The sequence below is a fragment of the Watersipora subatra genome, chromosome 1 (assembly GCF_963576615.1).
Source record: "Watersipora subatra chromosome 1, tzWatSuba1.1, whole genome shotgun sequence".
Taxonomy (NCBI): Eukaryota; Metazoa; Bryozoa; class Gymnolaemata; order Cheilostomatida; family Watersiporidae; genus Watersipora; species Watersipora subatra.
The window spans coordinates 4245175-4266045 of NC_088708.1; the positions used below are offsets into that span (position 1 = coordinate 4245175).

General features: G+C 41.2%; 1 protein-coding gene and 1 long non-coding RNA gene across 2 annotated transcripts in view; both read right to left on the bottom strand.

Annotated features, from left to right (window-relative positions):
* Positions 1 to 18160, bottom strand: LOC137405285 (uncharacterized). Its single transcript, XM_068091516.1, has 9 exons — positions 17963 to 18160; positions 17545 to 17739; positions 10813 to 10996; positions 10396 to 10608; positions 8468 to 8774; positions 5562 to 5729; positions 1890 to 2023; positions 1646 to 1800; positions 1 to 1565 (listed from the first exon to the last, which is right to left on the bottom strand). Exons 3-9 carry the CDS (start codon positions 10904 to 10906, stop codon positions 393 to 395), a joined length of 2244 nt encoding a protein of 747 aa, XP_067947617.1. The 5' UTR covers positions 10907 to 10996; positions 17545 to 17739; positions 17963 to 18160; the 3' UTR covers positions 1 to 392.
* The window catches only part of LOC137405293 (uncharacterized), a 16359-nt gene continuing 13642 nt past the window's right edge, over positions 18155 to 20871 (bottom strand). Inside the window, exon 4 of the long non-coding RNA XR_010979749.1 lies at positions 18155 to 18230. This is a non-coding gene — a long non-coding RNA (uncharacterized lncRNA). The remainder of the gene's footprint in view (positions 18231 to 20871) is intronic.

The following is a 20871-nucleotide window of genomic DNA, read 5'->3' on the forward strand; positions in this document are numbered from 1 at the left end:
AATTTGATCTATTTTCATAACTAGCTTCAATCAATTGAGTAAAACCAGCGCTCTAAACTTCTTGAGGCTTATTAAGTTTGTTGATCTGTTCGATATAGTAGTCTTACCTTAGTCTCAGAAGTGCAGATCTTAGGAAAATGTGAACACCGGCTGAAAAATATGCAGGCCCTATAAATCAGGCTGTGAAATATATAAAACTAGGTTTAATACGGAGCAGTTGCGTTATTAATTACAACTATGCAGGGTTGGTAATAGCTATTAAATAAGCAGCTATCAGTGTAAGAACCTTTGAGACAAAATCTATATCCTGGATATGACTAGATAACTGTACATGTTTACAAAGAGCCAAGTAATGATTTTATACAAAAATTAAATACAACATCTAAAAAAACTCATTGCTGAAGCAATGAGTTGCAAATCTGTGTTGCAGCAGCGATGGACATCATCTTGTTCACCTCAAACTCTTCCTCGTAAGTCATGTTGTAATGCTGTTTGAATGCTCTGCTCACATCTTCAGTGAGAAAACAACTGCTTACACACATTCGTATAAGAGTTTCCACAAAATGACCGATACTAATTCTTGGAAAGTATGTCTTTTGAACATCTTCCACAAGTACCCAAGTATCCAAACAATTTTTATAAGCAGGTATTTTTTTACCAAAGAGCCGCGTAAGAGTGACGCCATCACAAAAAACTGATGAGCTGACTCGCTGAGCTGGAAGGGCAACTTCAGCTCCAGTATTCATCGTTCTTAATGGAAATGTTTGACTGTCGTGTGTAACATGATGCATAGAACTTGTTTGTAAAGGTGCTTGCTGTAACGCTGTCTGACCCTGCCAGTTAGAACTTGTTTGTAAAGGCGCTTGCTGTAACGCTGTCTGACCCTGCCAGTTAGCGTTTGGCAATGAATGATAAACAGGCTGACTAGGTCTAGTGACCTCAGAGGCCACAGTTTGATATTGAGGAAGAGTTGCATAGGATGGTAGATTAGCGTATGCGCTAGCTACAACAGAAGGTTGCTGTACAGCTGGAGCGAAAACCATGGGAGAAGGAACTGTCAACAGCTGCATTGTAGGTAAAACGACTGGCTGTATAGTTGGAGCAGAAACAATGGACAGAGCGGTTGTTACATTGGGCTGTCTTAGAGGAGACATGGCTCGAACCGGTGGAGTCGCCGACCTATGGATAGAATGAGTAACTGGCGGGAGGTATTGCGATTGAGCGGATGACACTTGTTGAACTTCGCCTTGTACCAATTGCGACGCAGAGGTAGCCTGTGCCTGATTTGCTGCGCCTGAGTTTTGTATGTTTGATTTCCTTATAAAACCATGGAATTGTGGGCCAAATGCCCGAAATGGTGCAACATTGTAGACTTTGTCATAAAGTTGATAAGTAGTAAACACAAATTCCTCTTCTGATATCTCCTTTGGTTCAACAGAGACAACTTCGCTCCATTTTGTCAGTGTTTGAGTTAGTGACTGGAATCGTGCACTAGCCAGATCATATGCAGTAAGCACACGGTGATCTGATTTTCCAGCAGCTATGCAGGCGATTGACATTATCTCCTGCAAAAAGTAATGCCAGACATTGATATGTAGGATGATGCGATGTTAGAGTGGCAGTTAAGAAGGTGTGGATACACTACCTGCAAAAACCTGAAGTTGGCAGCACCACTCTGGGTACGGGCACCGAATACTCCAGAGATTATGTAATGGACTACATCTGGTGAATTCTTAAATGATTGAGGGTGGTCTGAACAGACAGCCTTAACCAGTGCCGTGTTGATAATATCGGCCGCCACTAAAAAATGACAAGTTTGCTGACTAACATATGGTTACACAAATAGTTGTAAAAAACCATATGCAGTGGGATGATGAAAAATCACTCACACAGAGAAACTTTATGTGCATCTGCATTCCAGAATTGGAAACTTGATGAAGTTGCGTCAAAAACAATAACCAAGGCTTCTTTAAAACCAGGCTTAGAGTGTAATAGGTCTCTGTTCATCATATCCTGGCTGCATCTGTAAAGAACCAGGACAATTTACCACCGAGTCTAGTAATGTCTATACTTGTTTACTTGTTCCAGGGGCAGAGAGAATTATTCTCGTACTCTACACTCTAATACTCTACGCTCGTATCTCTACGCTTCTAACTGTGAACCCATAAAGATGACTTTGTCTCATAGTAATAAAGTACCAACAGAGAAAGCTTGGTGTAGCTGAGAGAGACCTATCTGAGAGAATGACTTGTTATCTATGGGGTGATCAACTGACTGAACTGGCTACCCTACTGCCCTCCAGTGCCTGAGCCCAAAACAGATTAGCACAGTTTGCCGCGGAAGCTGGGACATCTTTGTACATAATTACTATAGCAGTGATAGAAATGTAAAAACCATATCAACATCAAACTGTCACATATTTCAATGCCGTCTTAACAAGATTAAAAAGCCAAATAAAAAGAGACAATTGCAACAAACTAATCTTGGTTTATTCATGTAAAATGACCTCGATAAGGTGTTAACTGTATTTAACGGTGTATTGTAACTGAGTTCGTCTTTTTACAAACTAACAGTTAGTTTTATGCGGAGTAAAACCACGATTGCTAACCCATTTCACTACAAGCTGCTCCTCAAACCTGCGTTCAATTGGCCTCTCAAAAACTGAAACATCATCCATTTCTTTCATAAGAATTTTCTTGTATTGCTCTAATTATTTCAAATGAAACATATTAGCTGTACAAAACAAATAAAACACTTTCTTATTGCTGTATATTTGAGCTTTGTCTTTGCTTGATTCAGGACATCAGCTATTGCAAAAATTTCTAGTTTTGTAAGAAAAGGATTTTTGCACCATTAGAAATGTCCAAATAGCTTTGTATTTGAACATTTTTAAGTACGTCGTATTTAAGTAACAACCTTATGAGAGTCAAAAACCATTTGTATATACATGATAACTAACAACCTTATGAGAGTCAAAGACAATTGTATATACATGATAAGTAACAACCTTAAGAGAGTCAAATATTACTTACTGTATATATACACAGTACATGGTAAGTAGCAAGCTGAGTACCAGAATAGCAACTAAACTTGATGTTAATTACTTAGAAGAGATGATTGGTTCACAATGGCCGCCGACATAGTGCACATCAGACTGAAGTCATGAGCATCAGTAGAATAGTGAAGAGCTATAAAAACTAATGGCTGAGAGATGCTCCCATACCATAAACCTTTAGACGTTTAAAAAACTTCAACAACAGAAAGTTAAACTTGCTGTCTTTTAGACCAACTGTAGCGATTGAATTCTGGTAGCCACACAAAACAGTCCAAAGCTGGCAAATTTCCAAGTTCTATACTCAAAGAGTCGACAGATAAAATTCACGAGGTGGAGAAAATATTTGCACACATCTAGGATTACTTGGACCCTTATAACAATCACAGCTAAAAATACCACAATAATTTCTACAAAATATTTCTTGAAACTAGACTTTTTTAAACAAAATTGCTGAGATTTTCACTTCATTCTTAATCAGCTTTTTATCAACCGAATTGGAACATATTCAGCATTAGAGCTGTCACCTGCATTATGAAATTTCTCTTCAAAATCATTGTCAGATTTGAATTATTTGAAGTCTAAATCTCAAAATCTGTGTTTTCATATAAAAGTTCTAGAGATCGCATGAGATCTACAATGAGGCTATGCACTACTATTTTCAACGCCACATAATTATTCCATTTTCAAAATAAGAATCACAGTTGACTGCTTCCTACGCATTGCATAACAACAAGATTTAGAAGTCTTTTTTGAGCAGTCTCAATGCAAGACGGGATAGCAAATAGCGACTCGACTCGCGTATAAAACTCAGCATGTTACGTGCACGCCTGTCCTACAATGCCAGCAAAGAATGTTTTGATTGACCCACTTAACAAATGTGAACACCGGGTTAAATCGTGCCGCCAACTTAGAATGAATACAAAACATTTCAACTGTTTTAAAATACATTTACGAACAGCTAATACTTTACTAATTTGTTTACCTAGTATTTCATAATCTACCGAAACTCAGCAGATGATGCCAACAGTTCTAAGGCAAGAACTACCTGTAAAGGAGTACTACATATAACAAATTATTATTAGTGTTAATGACACAATATACCTGTCCTCAATTTTCACGCCTGTATACAGAATAATTCTACCTGTGTAGTGATCTCTTTTCAAAATTTCGCATAAATTGCCCCATATCGTGCATATATTTATAACACGAAGGAATGTATAAATATTAGACATATTCTCCATTGAAAGGGTTTTGCCTTCCAACAAAGAATGTCATGCTAGTGTTTTGGAAGACGATTTGATGCTGTAACTTAAAACTTGACTAAATGCACCTTTCAAAAAATACCAGAGTCAATGAAGACTAAGATAGGCGAATAGATGACAACAGTGACGTGTCAAAATCTGTTAACATCATAACTAGAGATGACCCAATTCTAAACTCACCAGCCGATTCAGATACCATTTTTTATTGAAAAATAATCCGATTCAGATCTTTTGTGTTGCATAGATACAGTAAAACCTCTAATTGAACGCCACCTCTATTTGAACGCCACCTCCAATTGCCTGCCACCATAGGTGAAGGATTGAAAAATAAAGCGCCATGGCATTAAATTAGAGGTTTTACGGTAATTGTTCATTTTATTATAGAAAATATAAATATTAATGTATTTATTTGTTTGTATTTATTTATGGAAAAGAGACATATATTCACATACTGACATACCGCGCATGTCGTAACAAAACAGTCCATTTTCAGTCAACACAGCAGAACTAGCTCATAAAATGATTTGTAGGACCATAATTATTTAGACAAACTTCGAAAGTTAATGTGTAAATAAATAAATATAAGACAAGAGAAACAAATTACATTCACAACACAACCAAATGAGAACCCAAAAAACAAGCTATGTATCACAGGATCAAGAGAGAGGTAGATAACCTTTAAATTACTTTCTTAATGTTAGTAAATAGAAATATTACACTGCATTTTTGTTTTCCTTCTTTGTTATCTTGTTCGTGATTAGCTGCAATAAAGCCAATCGTTGTAATTGAGAAATGCCACACTTGGTGATCATATACTGACTAAAGCAAAAAGGTTCCTCAGCTGTGTTGATGTTGATCAGGCTATAGACATGAAATAAATAGTGTGGCAGACCCGGAATTCATTAGGTAAGAATAAGGAATTTGCGGCTGATGATCTTCATTAGTGTTACAGGCTAACATACTATTTTCTGCTAAATAGTTGATATGTAAAAAGTATTTGAAGTTTCAGATTTTTTAAGAAAAGATCGGCCGATTCAGATACTTAATACCCGTATCGGCACAAATACCGGATACTAAAATCGGGGCAACTCTAATCATAACCATACATTTGATAGTAGATGAACAGATAAAGCCAGCATGAAATAAGTTACCAGACAGCACTACAAACAAAGGTTAACCAGCTCCACCAATCAACCGTATGGAGATCAAGATGTACGATAGTTAGGCTCTCTGGTTCAACTTACTGAAAAAGCGCCTTGACTTTTTTCTGTATTCTCATGCATGCATCGATTAGACTCATGACAGCCAGGTCAACTTTTGATCCTAGTGGCAGCGACTGGCAAAATGGCAGCATAAGCTTATGCCAGTAGGTTGCATCCAATATTTTTTTATCTACGATGCAGATATCGCTCCTATCAAGAAAAAGACATCAGGCTTATAAAATAGAAACAAGTATGCAGGGTATTACATACATGACTAGAAACTATGACTACTTAATAAAAGATTTATAATTCATATTCCTGACACCTGAGAAAATTATTCTAGTAGAATCATCAGAAGCCCGGTTGTGTTCTATTTGCCTGAAACCGGCTGAAATACTGAAGTGTGTCTATTCTGAAGTGTGTCTACACTGAAGTGTCTATACTGAAGTGTATCTATACTGAGGTGTGTCAATGCCAAATAATGAAACTAATATCATCGAATGAGTAACTTGAGTACAATTACTTCAAGATTTATTGTTCTTGTTGTATGATAATGATAGTACCATATGGATATAGAAATAGTAACACAGTAAAAGCTCAACTGCACTCTTATAACAACGCAATCTAATGTTCAATTTATTTCAGAGCTGAAACAATGATAAACATTTTCAATAATCTACATTATATATTTCTCAAAGTATGTTTGTGGATCTGTCTGTCATTCCGGCTATAGATATAGCTATAGCGCACGCTGATTATTTTACCAATGTGGCCAAGTGCTACAATGCCCCTGTTAAGAAATATTTGTCGTAAGCGTCAATTACTATATCTAGGGTCAATGCCAATTTTTCTCACGCGGACAATTATATTGTCTCCATATCATCATCATCATCATCATCGCAGCATTTGCAAGAATGTGAAGTTTGCCAAACGATGGTATACGGCTATAGCAAAACTCCTCACGAGCTCTGAGCTTAATCCCTTTCTAGTTGCTGACGCAGCAACTAGAAAGCAACAACAGCAACAACAGCAAACGCAGCAACAGACTCCACCTGTTTGGGCTCATTAGAGTCCAAACAGGTGGAGTCCGTGTGTCATAAGTAGCGGTCAAGGACTTTCTGGCGCGAGATTTATTAGGGCTGACATTCTGGTGCAGGCCTTGTAGGCTCCAAACTTTTTAGCATTAGCTATTTTTATTCTGAAGAAATTATTTATGCTTATATCAAGTAAATACATGTAAATAACACGATGATAATAACATGAAAATGCATAAATCATTATTTTATTCATGAAACTTCATACATACGAATAGACATACATAAAAAATACATAATAAAAAAATAAACTAAAATTTTATTTTGGTTCAGACCGAACCGTATAGCATTTAGAAATAGCATAGAACAGTAAAATATGCCGAACCGTTCGGCGTATTTTACTCGTTCAGTATTTCAATAGGTGTTTTATTGCACATTTAATGTGGGCAGCTTCATATGATGCAGCTGGTGATTCGTGGCCATGTTGGTTTATTTCATTAATCTATCTGTTCACATAAAATCAGTATTTTGTTAATTATGTGAGTGCTTACGTTCACATCACCCAATTCGATTGAAGGATCTCATGAACTACATCTGTCAAGTATGTAAAAGTTTTTCTTTTTTCCTTTGCTTAAAATTTGTTGTAATAACTCACAACGAAATATTGTTAAATTCTGCAGTTTTAACCAGCGTCTAAATTTCTGCACCAAAACGACCAGCGCCAGAAATCGTTACTCCAGAATGTCATGCACCAAATTTTCTGCGCCGAAAAGTCCCATTCCGCATAAGAAGAGGCGCTACACGGCCAAAATCATTCATGGAGCAAATGTTCTGCACCAATAAGGCAAGCAACAGAAGTGGTCACAAAGCAAAAGAAGATCATTGGCAAGAAAATTCTGTGTTGTGAAAATAAAAGTAATTACGTATTTATCTAAAGAGTGTTGCTTTGTCCAGATATAAAGACTACGAGGATATCATCTGATGAATTAAACATTAAGACATTAAAAAGGCAACGTATTCTGGAACGCGTAACCTATCCACTCGTATCCACACATATATTATATAGTATTTTTAATCCGTTGTTGGTGTGAGATGCGCATTATATAACAACTATCTACTAATATTGTATTTATTCTGTAATTAACTGGCAACTGTTTAATTTTATGAAATGTTTATCGGATGGAGCTTTGTGTCGTATCTGATAAACGGAGTTTGAGATTTATTCTGGCTAAACTTACAAGATACCTGTAATTATTGTCACACTATCACACAACCTGCCAAAGCAGACACTAATTTGAGATCGTTTCCAGGATTTACAGGAAGTGTAGCAGCACCAAAATCTATGCCAAAATAAAACAACTTTATTTTAATCGCGAACCTTTTTACTGAAAAATTAATATTAGCTGAATGCTTGCCCATGAAAAGCTGGGCAGGTGTATGAAAGGTGTATGACAGGTGTATGCATGTGTATGACATGAGTTATTATTTTTAGGTTTGCATTACTTACGAAAATAAAATCATTTTGTGCTAAGTATAATTACAGTCAATATGATACTGCAATTAAATTTTTTTCAAAGCCAGCAAAGTTGATGACTAATTAACTTTTAGTTTGCTGCTTTACCTTGCTGTATTCAACTATTTTGAAAACTCAATTTGTCGTTGCATTATAATTATGAAAACAGCTCATTTGTTGAAATTTTTCGCTACATATTTTGATTCTGGGAAGTAATGTGTAAAAAGCAACAAAGTATGAAGTTGACAGCATTTGAATGAACTTTAAATTAATTAAACTTCTTATGACAATAAAAATAGGAAAGAATTGTTGATGTAAAATTTGTAAATTTCTATTTCTCGTGTCGGACAGCATTAAGCTAATTTCAAAGACTGAGCAGTGATAGTAGATATTTGGCTTACTTATCAGAACTAAATGTATAGCAGCTTTTCTTTGCTTTCCTTGAGTCTTGATTATGCTTGTTTCTTGTGGCATCATCGCGTCTGTGGTCAACACGAGCTGGCACAGCGGGTATGACTGGCACAGCGGGTATGACTGGCACAGCGGGTCTGACTGGCTCAGCGGGTATGACTTGCTCAGCGGGTATGACTGGCTCAGCGGGTATGACTGGCACAGCGGGTATGACTGGCTCTGATGGCTCTGTGGAAACAGCTGATACTGTTGTGCAGCTGTCACTGTCGCGAGACTCTGTGACTGGGAGGTCGGATGCTAAGTGACAGAAAGTATTCAACTAGCTGCAAGTTTCACCTATATATTAGTTTACCCATAATTCATGCAATAACTGTAGAATACATTCAATTGATTGTCTGGCACCAAAGGACATTTGCTTTATAAAATACATGTTAATGATCTATTCTTTCACCGCGATTGAGTCAAATACCCGACTGAATGTGATAGAAAAATATTTCAGGTTGTTTTCATACACTTTCAGCTAAAAACTTTGGATCAAAGAGCTAGACAAGTATGCCTGAGAATCGAAGCACGATAGCTTCATTCAAGAGTCATAAAATAGATGTCATATAAACTAGTCATTTAGCTATAATGAAGTCTTTCAAGCACCTCTTTCAAGTACCTCTTTCAAGCACCTCTTTCAAGTACCTCTTTCAAGTACCTCTTTCAAATACCTCTTTCAAGCACCTCTTTCAAGTACCTCTTTCAAGCACCTCTTTCAAGTACCTCTTTCAAGTACCTCTTTCAAGTACCTCTTTCAAGCACCTCTTTCAAGCACCTCTTTCAAGTACCTCTTTCAAGCACCTCTTTCAAGTACCTCTTTCAAGCACCTCTTTCAAGCACCTCTTTCAAGTACCTCTTTCAAGTAACTCTTCTACTTACTCTTTCTTTAGCAGAGTAAAATTCCAGCCAAAATGTGACTATACAACTAAAGTAACTTTCAAGAAAAGGCATTCGAATTTTCATAAAATGTTGCCATTTCACAAGTTTCAAGATGAATGAAATTTTTTTATATAAGCCAAGTTATTTCAAACTTCCACTAATCTAAGAATAAAACATACCAAATATCTGTATCACCTCTTCCTATTCTTATCTGAGCATATGCTCTTTATTTTTACTTTACTCTTTCCAACTTAAAGATAATGATAACAATCTTATCCACAATTATTACTTTATTGATTAAGATTTTATATTTGTTACATAGCAGCATGTAATATAATTGTTACATAGCAGCATGTAATATAATTGTTACATAGCAGCATGTAATATATTTGTTACATAGCAGCATGTAATATATTTGTTACATAGCAGCATGTAATATATTTGTTACATAGCAGCATGTAATATATTTGTTACATAGCAGCATGTAATATATTTGTTACATAGCAGCATGTAATATATTTGTTACATAACAGCATGTAATATATTTGTTACATAGCAGCATGTAATATATTTGTTACATAGCAGCATGTAATATATTTGTTACATAGCAGCATGTAATGCGTTCGCTACACAGCAACATGTAAGGCATTTCTCACATAGCGGCATGTAATACATTTGTTACGTAGCAACATGTAATGCATTTGTTACATAGCTGCATGTAATGCATTTGTTACATAGCAACATGTAATGCATTTGTTACATAGCTGCATGCAATTCATTTTTACATAGCTGCATGTAATGCGTTCGCTGCATAGTAACATGTAATTTATTTCTCACATAGCGGCATGTAATATGACCCATAAGGGGCCTACTCTATGGGTGTAGCCAGGCCTTAACATATAGCTATGAAGGTGTCATACTAGCTGCGTAATCCACTACAAACAAGATTTGTTACAGAGAAGATGACAAATGATGAGACTTCTAATAGCAAACATACCACAAAAAGTCTGTTCAGCCACAGGCAGCCTCGTTGAACATGGAGGTTGTGACTCCAAATCTGAAACCTTTATGGTGGAGGCAGATGAACTGGGACAGCTATACAAAACCTCTTTATCAGTAGATAGCGATTGCTTAGCTGAGGCAGTAACACGTGGGCTAGACTTCTTCTTGCTTTTCTTCGGAGTCAACGAATTAGCTGAAGGGGGCCTCTCTGTAAAACATGAGAAATGTATTGACTGAATCATGATTGAATCTTTATGCATAACCGCACTTTGCAAGTATAACGAGTAATAAATACTAATAACTGAAGTACTAGCAAAACCTTATCTAATAGAGCTGCGAAAAAGGTCTAAAGAGTTGCAAGAACACAGAACATAAAGTATAACACAAAAAATGAATAAATATATGACATCACCGTTGATGATTTTTTCCATAGCGACTGAATTGTAGTACTCCGACATGAGCTGCTTGGAGCGAGCCTTGAGCTGGTATATGCTAGCCTTGTCCATTGTCAGATCTACATAAGTGGCGTGATCAAATGGCTTGTCTGGAGGCAACTCAATTAACACAGGGTCTGCTTCTAGCTTCAGCTGAACAAGCTGAAATGAGTCAATAATACCTGTTGATAACCATAGTTCCTTTACAATGAGTTGATAGTAGTTAGTGCAGTACCTGATATTGCTATTGTGAGGGAAACACATCGCGAGCAGAGCCGGTGCCAGCGTGACGGCCAAGTGACAGGCCGGGCCAGGCCTCCCCCTCTTGCACGGAGGCTGGGCCAGCGATAAGGCAGGAGTAACGCGGGTCACGTAGCCACCAAACATACGGCGGGAAGCGAAACCGCAAGTGGGCGAAGCCAACAAGAACGAAGCAGATAAAAGAACAGACGCGATGGAGAGGCAGGCAGAGCAGCGCAGCTCCCTGCATACGAGAGACACTTTATCCTTATACTGTGTAATATTTATGTATGCATGACGTTGTTATATTAATACAACTATATTTATTATGTAAATATACATTGTATGCTCAAATAACAACTCGGTCTTCGTGATTACTCGGCTTGTGGGAAACAGTGAAAGTGGCATGGTAAAATCCCCCACACTGGTGGCAGCGGTAGGATACTTAGCCCAAATCCACAACAACCGAGTAAGCACTACGAGGAGCAAACCTGATCTCGGCTGCCGACCTGGCTTATAAGCATCGATCGAGCACACCGGGGTTAGCTAGCACTCGAACGGAAAAAGCACACCGGATCCGGCTGCCGACTTTACTGTAGCATCGCTCGGACACACCGGATTGGTGAAGACCTCGAAATAAGAAGAAATTACCGAGAGGTTATTCCCTGCTCTTGGCCGACCGTGCTGATACACGCAGCCGATTCCCAACAACAGGCATACTCTTGGGCCATTCCCAGGGGTCTCCGTGAGCTACAAGGCTTCCTGGGTACCGTGGGGTACTACCGGCAGTACGTGCCCGACTTCACTGACACAGCCCGTCTGTTGAACCAACTCACCAGCAAGGGGGAGGCCTGGTCTTGAGGCCAGAAGGAGCAAGAGGCCTTCGACAAGCTGAAGGAGGCGCTGTCCTCAGCCCCCGTACTTGGTTACTCAGACCCAACGCAGCCGTATATACTGGACACGGACGCTAGTAATTGCGGAGTAGGTGCAGTGTTGTCCCAGGTACAAGGGGGGAGTTGAGCGAGTCATCGCATATTTCAGCAAGACACTGAATCCGGCGGAGCGGAATTACTGTGTGACTCGAAGGGAACTGCTCGCCGTAGTGAGGGCCGTAAAGCACTTCCGGTTTTAACTCTATGGGCGCCAGTTTTTCCTCCGTACAGATCATGCATCCCTCCAATGGCTCTGGCGACGCAAGGAGCCTTCCAACCAGGTGGCCAGATGGTTGGAGATCTTTGCTGAATTCCAGTTTACTCTGGAACACAGGGCCGGCCTTCGACACGACAACGCAGATGGGCTCAGCCAACAGACCTGCAAAGATTGTTGACAGTGCGAGCTGATTGAGTTACGGGATGGAGGACCAACCCACAGGGAGTTGGCCTTGGAGAACCAACCAGGAAAGAACCCAAGTCTTGACCCGAGAGTCGCCGGGACCGCGCGTGTGAAACGGCCAGTCGTTCGAGCCCGCCTCTGCCCCTAAAGGCATCGAGGTCCAGCTCGAGGCCCCCCGAAACATTGTGGGGCGGCTCGGATAAGCACCAGAGAAACCGCCACAGGAAAATTGACACGCATGCAGGCTGCCGGACGTGGACCAGTGGCCTCCATGTACCTCTCTATGCAGCAGGCGACGGAATAACTCCCGAGCAATTGGAATCGAGCAGATTCGAACTGCTGCAGCTACACCGCATTCGCCCATTCCTCCGGCTGCAGAACGAGGTACTGGAGACACGTACTGCTCCACACAGCCAGCCAAGGTGGTGCTCGGTCTGACCCCCACCGATCCGAGAAACAGCCGTTTGGCAGACTCACACCCTGGCCCACTCTAGGGTGGGAAGAACGGTCAGCCGGCTCCAACTGGCCTGGTATTGGCCAAGTATGACGGCTATGGTGAGAATGGTCAGGTGCTGTGAGGTCTGCTAGGCGGCTAAGCACAGTGGCAACAAGGGAGCAGGTACCCGGCAGAGATTATACGCAGGTCGCCCCTGGCAAAAGGTGACAGTTGACCTGGTTGGACCAATCCCGGAGACACCGAAAGGGAACCAGTGGATCCTGGTGCTAACAGACCATTTCACTTGGTGGCAGGATGCACTGGCCCTCCCGGATGCCATGGCGCCTGTAGTTGCCAATGCGCTGGACGAGCGAGTATTTTGCTACATGGGCTTGCCAGAGCAAATACATACGGACCAAGGGGCACAGTTCGAGAGCCAACTGATGGAAGAACTGTGCCTGCTATGGCGAGTGGAAAAAATAGGCACCACACCGTACCACCCTCAAGCTAACGGCATTGTGGAGAGAAACAACCGGCAACTGGGAGACTCGCTACGAGCGCTTCTGCTAACACAAGGACAGGAGTGGGACAGACTGCTGCCCCAGCTGATGCGGGCCTACAGGAGTACGTCACACTCTGTTACAGGCGAAACAGCAAACCTACTGATGTTCGGCCGAGAGTTCCGCCTCCCTGACCAGTTGGAAATCAACCTGCCTCCGCTGGAGGAGCGGCCTTCCCACCAGTACGTGCAGGAAACAAAGAAGAGGTTAGAAGCGGCTCATGAGATACTGAAGGAGGCCCAACAGGCGGTGAGACAGGACCAGGAAGAGCCACCCCTATACGCACCAGGAGAGTGGGTGTGGCTTCGGAACAAGCGCCGACGAAGGGTAGAAAACCCCAAATTACAGGCCAAATACGTGGGCCCTTTTAAAATCATAAAGGCTTGGGCAAACCATACCTATTTGACCGAGAGACAGGGCCAGTCCTCTATCCAAAATGAGGGCCGGCTCAAGCCTTACTATGCCTGCGAGGAAAAGCTAGGCCAAGCACCAGCTACACTAGAGCCGCGACGCGTCCCAAACATGAAAGGGGCTCGTGCAAAAAGGCAGGAAAGGGACTGCCAGCTAGAGCTGGCAAAAAGGCAAGCAGAAGAAATCGCACAGCAAAGGACAAAAGGCAGTAAAAAGGAAAGCCAGTCAGAGTTGGCTCGGAAGCAGGCTACTCCAAACCATTCAAGGGATAATAGCTGATGGTAACTCGGAACAAAGGGAGCTGACCACAGAAGAGTCGATTAGTGAGGAGTTAGCAGATCTGCCAACCAACCCAGCCCAGACTGAGAGCCCTTCCCCAGCTCACCATGGGGAGGAGTCTAGGGAGCCCGTACGACATAACCCCCGACCGGCACGAGCTACTGGGCCACCGGACAGGTATGGCGAGTGGGCGTGGCTGATTAGTAGTCAATCCGAGCCTGCCTTCAGACAGCAAACAGGCGTGTAGAGGAGCCAGGAGGAGAGTAAAACGGGTCAGTTACGCTTACACCCTGCAGCTACACAGACAGTCTCCAGGATCTCTGCACTACTACCACTACGAACACTCTTATCGACATGGCTGGAACAGGTGAGCTCGCTAGTTTGCTATCTACCGAGCCTTACCTAGCCAAACTCATGGAAAGCGACAAGGAAGCGAGGCTGGTGGACTTGCTGGCCCCAGAGGAAAAAGAGTTTGCACTCTCGAGCCAAACTGCCTCTGAGAAGTAGGTGCCACCAGCGACCGAATGACGGAGTGCTCTGGCCAGGCTGCCTCCTCGAGCTCTGCTCGAGTTGAGTCACACCTGGTTGACACTCTGTCAGTCATCGGCCAATCTCGACTCGCGGGGCTAGTTGGTTTCAAATCTATCTCCAACGGCCGGGATGACACCGGTAACTCGGCCATGACCGACTCGACAGCGTCTACCAAGGATGTACTCGAGAGACTGGATTGGGTGGCCGAGATTGAGGCGGCCGAGACGGCTTGGGTCTCTTACATTTTAGAGACCAAGTCTAATCAATCGCAGGCATCGCCCAAGCCCAGCAGGAAGCCAATTGTAAGGACCGAATTTTTCGTGGATGGGACCACTTGGGAGAAGACACGGGCCGCCATTTCGGCACCTGGGACCTGTAACCTCTGCCAGGTCGAGACAAGCACGCAGAGGATTCAGCAGCATGTCATGCAACACTTCACTGTTTTTGTGTGCCCCTGCCGACGTCAGCATGTGTCACGCGACCAGCTGATGTCACACAGGAGGACCTCCGGAGGCGGTGAATGCCGAAGCACCATCTACCTGGTGGACAGACCCCGCTGGCACCCTTTCTTGCCCCTCCGCGGATGGCCGGCAGACCTGCCCATGTGGGAGTGTTGGCCCACACTCACCCCACCCGAAAGGCCGGCCAAGGCCTCGACCATTCGGGCAGAAAACAACTACCCCCGGGAGGAGCCATGACGAAAGAAGCCAGGACGAAAGCGGCCCGCACCTAGGGAAGAGAAGGTTGGACCCACAGACAGATGGCCTTCCCGCCTCTATAAGGAAAAGGAGAACTCTCCGCCGGTGCCAACCCTACCCACCAGAGCGGACCGACTTCGGAACCTGTTGGGAGAGCGGTTCGAGGAGGAGCTCCGGCGACTGCGAGAGGGCGACTGCGACCGGTTACAAGAGGATGGTCGCCGTTGGCATCGGATGGCCATATGGGCTCGAGGCCTCGTTAGGGGTGCCCGACATCGAGGCCAGGATGCCCTGTTCCTGGAGGACACGATCTCCCAGTGGGAAGAAGAGGCTCGACAGCACCGGCTCTGGGCCCAAATACTCTCTCCCTCCGGCGTCGGTTGGATGGCCCCATGGCCAGTCCTTGGGGGGAGAGTGTGAGGGAAACGCATCGCAAGCAGAGCCGGTGCCAGCGTGATGGCCAAGTGACAGGCCGGGCCAGGCCTTCTCCTCTCGCCCGAAGGCTAGACTGGCAATAAGGCAGGAGTAACGCGGGTCACGTAGCCACCAAACATACGGCGGGAAACGAAACCCCAAGTGGGCGGAGCCAACAAGAACGAAGCAGATAAAAGAACAGACACGATGGAGAGGCAGGCACAGCAGCGCAGCTCCCTGCATACGAGAGACACTTTATCTTTATAGTGTGTAATATTTATGTATGCATGACATTGTTATATCAATACAACTATATTTATTATGTAAATATACATTGTATGCTCAGATAACAACTCGGTCTTCGTGATTACTCGGCTTGTGGGAAACAGTGAAAATGGCACGGTAAAATCCACCACACTATCACTATCAATGAGTGACAGTGGTTACTACAGTACCTGATATTGCTATTACTATCAATGAGTTGATAGTTGTTACTACAGTATCTGATACTGCTATCACTGAGTTGACAGTTGTTACTACAGTACCTGATATTGCTATTACTATCAATGAGTTGATAGTTGTTACTACAGTATATGATACCGCTATCACTATCAATGAGCGAGAGTTGTTACTACAGTATCTGATACCGCTATCAATGAGTTGATAGTTGTTACTACAGTACCTGATATTGCTATCACTATCAATGAGTGAGAGTTGTTACTACAGTACCTGATATTGCTATCACTATCAATGAGTGAAAGTTGTTACTACAGTATCTGATACCGCTATCACTATCAATGAGTTGACAGTTGTTACTACAGTATCTGATACCGCTATCAATGAGTTGATAGTTGTTACTACAGTACCTGATATTGCTATCACTGTCAATGAGTGAGAGTTGTTACTACAGTATCTAATAATGCTATCACTATCAATGAGTTGACAGTTGTTACTACAGTATCTGATACCGCTATCACTATCAATGAGTTGATAGTTGTTACTACAGTACCTGATATTGCTATCACTATCAATGAGTGAGAGTTGTTACTACAGTACCTGATATTGCTATCACTATCAATGAGTGAGAGTTGTTACAACAGTATCTGATACCGCTATCACTATCAATGAGTGAGAGTTGTTACTACAGTATCAGATACCGCTATCAATGAGTTGATAGTTGTTACTACAGTACCTGATATTGCTATCACTATCAATGAGTTGATAGTTGTTACTACAGTATCTGATACCGCTATCACTATCACTGAGTGAGAGTATCACTGAGTTGACAGTTGTTACTAAAGTATCTGATAACGCTATCACTATCAATGAGTGAGAGTTGTTACTACAGTAACTGATAATGCTATCACTATCAATGAGTGAGAGTATCACTGAGTGAGAGTATCACTGAGTTGACAGTTGTTACTACAGTATCTGATAACGCTATCACTATCAATCAGTGAGAGTTGTTACTACAGTAACTGATAATGCTATCACTATCAATGAGTGAGAGTTGTTACTACAGTAACTGATAATGCTATCACTATCAGTTAGTAGTATCGAAAAGTCACACAGTCAGGCTGCTGATTCTCTGAAGCTTGGACTAACCAGATATGTTCTGATTGGCAGATTTAATTTAAATTTTTAAAGTGGCCTAGAACCTCCATCAAGCATGCTCTTTCACATTTGTAAAAAACTGTCATAATAGACCTATTCACAAAATTGTCACCATTATTAATAACTTGAACCCTAAAAAACGCTAGCCAATCGTCACACACACCTAAATATGTCTTAAATAAACAGGGTTCTTACCGATAGTAATTTAGTATCTTCATCAAAGGTAAAGGCTTTAGAAATGTCCTTACATAAATCATTTAGGTCCGCTAACTGAGATTTTGTAACTGTTGACTTCGATAGTGTATCATCTTCCTCAACAAGTTCAGCAGCAAGACAGACGACTTCGTGGGGCAGGTGCTTAATATCGTTGACCCACACATACGGGCAAACCTGCAATGTTGCCTTATTGTGTTTATGAGATGGTGTACCTGTATACTGGCACCATGAGACATCACCACACACTTAAACTGTACACAATGTGCACTAACACAATGAGACATAACTGTACAATTAGTTTGTCAACAGTATACACTGGTACAATGAGACATCACAACTCCGATACACAAACTTAATAAGTTGAAAAATGTACATGTGTATATATGACCTAGCTTACAGTATTGTTGATTTGTAGCCATCCTCCTTTGGTTAGTCCCAGTTCGGTGGCAGTTTTAGAGATGATGGTGTCGCTAACGAGCTCAAAGAATTGTCTGAACTCATCCAGCTGTACGATAATATCATCAGTGGTAAAATGATCTTTTCCATATTCACCTTTGCACAGCTTTAGATTGATTTCATTTAAAACTGCGGCTTCTTTCGCAGTGAGATAAAGACTGACACATTTCTTGATAGCTTTGAGTTCACTAGGAATGGTTTTAGGAAACCTGAAAAACAACTTCAAGTTCATCTTGTCCACAAGATTGAAGAATTTAATTGCACTGCAGCTGCTTTCTACATAACAGATGTAAACAGTAAAGGGAGTAAACTGCTGTTTTTCCCCAAGACAAATTGCATGTAGCATTAAAAATAGTAAATAATGATATAATACATACGATATAAATAGCTGGTGGTTGTTAGTCAACAAGTCTTTAAGCATCACTACTGGCTATTTGAATAGATGAAGACTAGACTTGGTTTCTATAATTCATTGTTGAGTAAAAAGAAACGCACAACCTATTGATATCTTGTTGGAGATCATTGTCGTCATAATAATAACTGTCTGGACTTGTTTGACATCCAAAACCATAAAACCGGTAATCTTAATATCATGTACCTTAATAAAGGTTGACTTGCAACAAAATTCATATTGCAGTTATTTGATATCAAAAGATTCACCATGTCTTACTCTGTTGTGTTGTAGGTGCAAATTATGTGGGAATGTGATTACAAGCTCTTAAAAGCTAAAAAACGAACAGTTAATCGCAGCCACACTAGACCGCCGTAGTTTGGATTCTCTTTCCAAAACGGCTCAAATGTGACGTAGTTGTGGTAGATGGTTTCTGTTTACACTTTCATGCAACCTTATTCGTCGAAATATTTTCACAAATATACTTCACACATTCGATAAAACCATGTCTACAGTAATACTTCAACTTACGAGTGCTCCAACGTACGAGAAACTTAAGATACGAGCCAGCTTTCTAGCAAGTTTTAGCACTAACATACGAGCCATGTTTGAGATACGAGCACTTGAGTGAGTTGCCAAGTATGTCGGAGGTGTTTTATTAGAACAGCATCACTCTGTATTTTTCAACTGCTCAGGTTATACTGTTGTACCGTGTTTTTTTGTGCACGATTTTCTGTGCAGAATTATGTGAATTAAAAGTACTGTGCGTAGACCGAAAGTTTGCCAGTAAAATGAAAGATAATACAAAGAAAAAGCAAATGATAACAGTCGATATTAAACGGAAAAGTATTGAAAAATATGCGAAATGTGTATGCGTGATTCAGATAGCTCGGCAATATGACAAAAATACATTCATAATTATCAAACAGAAGGATTATATTCAGGGCATTTAGTTCGCAAAAGGACTAGCCATAGTTTCTAAACGGTGCAGCGATCTTCACGACCGCTGATGGCATTGGACAAACAATTGGCCGGTGACAGCGTAACTGAAACGATGCAATGTGAAAAGGCCGGCGCTATCTATCCAAACTGTTTAATAGACATTCGGACAAGTTGGCTAGTGATCGTGTGTTAACCATTTGTGACGACACCTGTGTTCGTCCTAATCGCAACATGTTGCAAGGGCGACAAAGGCAAACGTCCTTAGATAGGTTTATCTTAAAACGGCCGGCTAGTCGTGAAAGCGAAAAAAAGGAAAGATTTCTCGCTAACCAGTGAGAAATTTCAAACTATGAGCGCCGAAGAAATTTTAATTACGTTTAGTTGAAAATGAAAGTTTGCTTTTAGGTTTGCTTCTAAGTTTGTCTTTTAACACTTTGATAAAATCTAAATTTATCAAAGTCAACTGTTGTAACGAAGGATAACTTATATCTCCCTCCCTGGCAAATGCGAGTGTTAACTGCTATTGTATGTATTTAATTTTACATTTTAATTAATCACATTTCCTTGCATTATTTTTTATTTGTTGCTTTTTGAAAGCATGTAGTACGTAAGGACAATAGCCAACATGTTCTTTCTGTTACAACATCTTGTTTTGAGTGTTTTATTTGCCTTTTTTTAGAGTATGGAAACCAATCAATATATATTTAATTGTTCTATATATAAATAAATTGCACCAACATGCGAGTAAATTGACATACGAGCTCAGTCTCGGAACGCATTAAGCTCGTAAGTTGAAGTATGACTGTATTGTTTTTACGCGTTTGTTTTATCGTCATTGTAATGCTGTCACTTTTAGCACTGATATCTTATAACTTACCGTAAAAATTCATTTAAATTTTTAACCTTAGCTCGAAGGAGTACATATCATTGTCTGACAATCATGACGAGCCTGTTGATCACCTGTAATAATCGAAAAGTGCTGCAAAAATTATTTGCGAAGTATTGGGTCACATGATCAGATTACGACTTGACGATTTGATCAAGCCGAAACCAAACTGTAAAGTAGCGAGCATCTATATTTGATACGTGGTCTTCGGTAAAACCCGAAGTGTTTGTCATAAACTAGCGCTACGATAAGTTTTATATTGAGCCTTTTATTGGCCTTTCAAATCACGTGAGAACATCTTGTGACAAGACGATAATCAAACTGTGATGACTACGTCAGAGAAATAAACGGATTCCAATCTACGGCGGCTTTTCGTCTTTGAGCTTTTAAGAGCTTGTAATCACATTTCCACATATATGGCACCTACAACAGAGTAAGACATGGTGAATTTTTTGATACCAAATAACTGTAATGTGAATTTTGTTGCAAGTCAACCTTTAAACATTCTATACGAGTCACTAGGAATGATGACACTCAAACAGACCAACTGCTACTAAGGTCATCAACCAGCTCAGTATGTTGAACATCTGGTTGTTCAGTTCGCTGCATTATCCTGAGCTTAGAGTCTTGC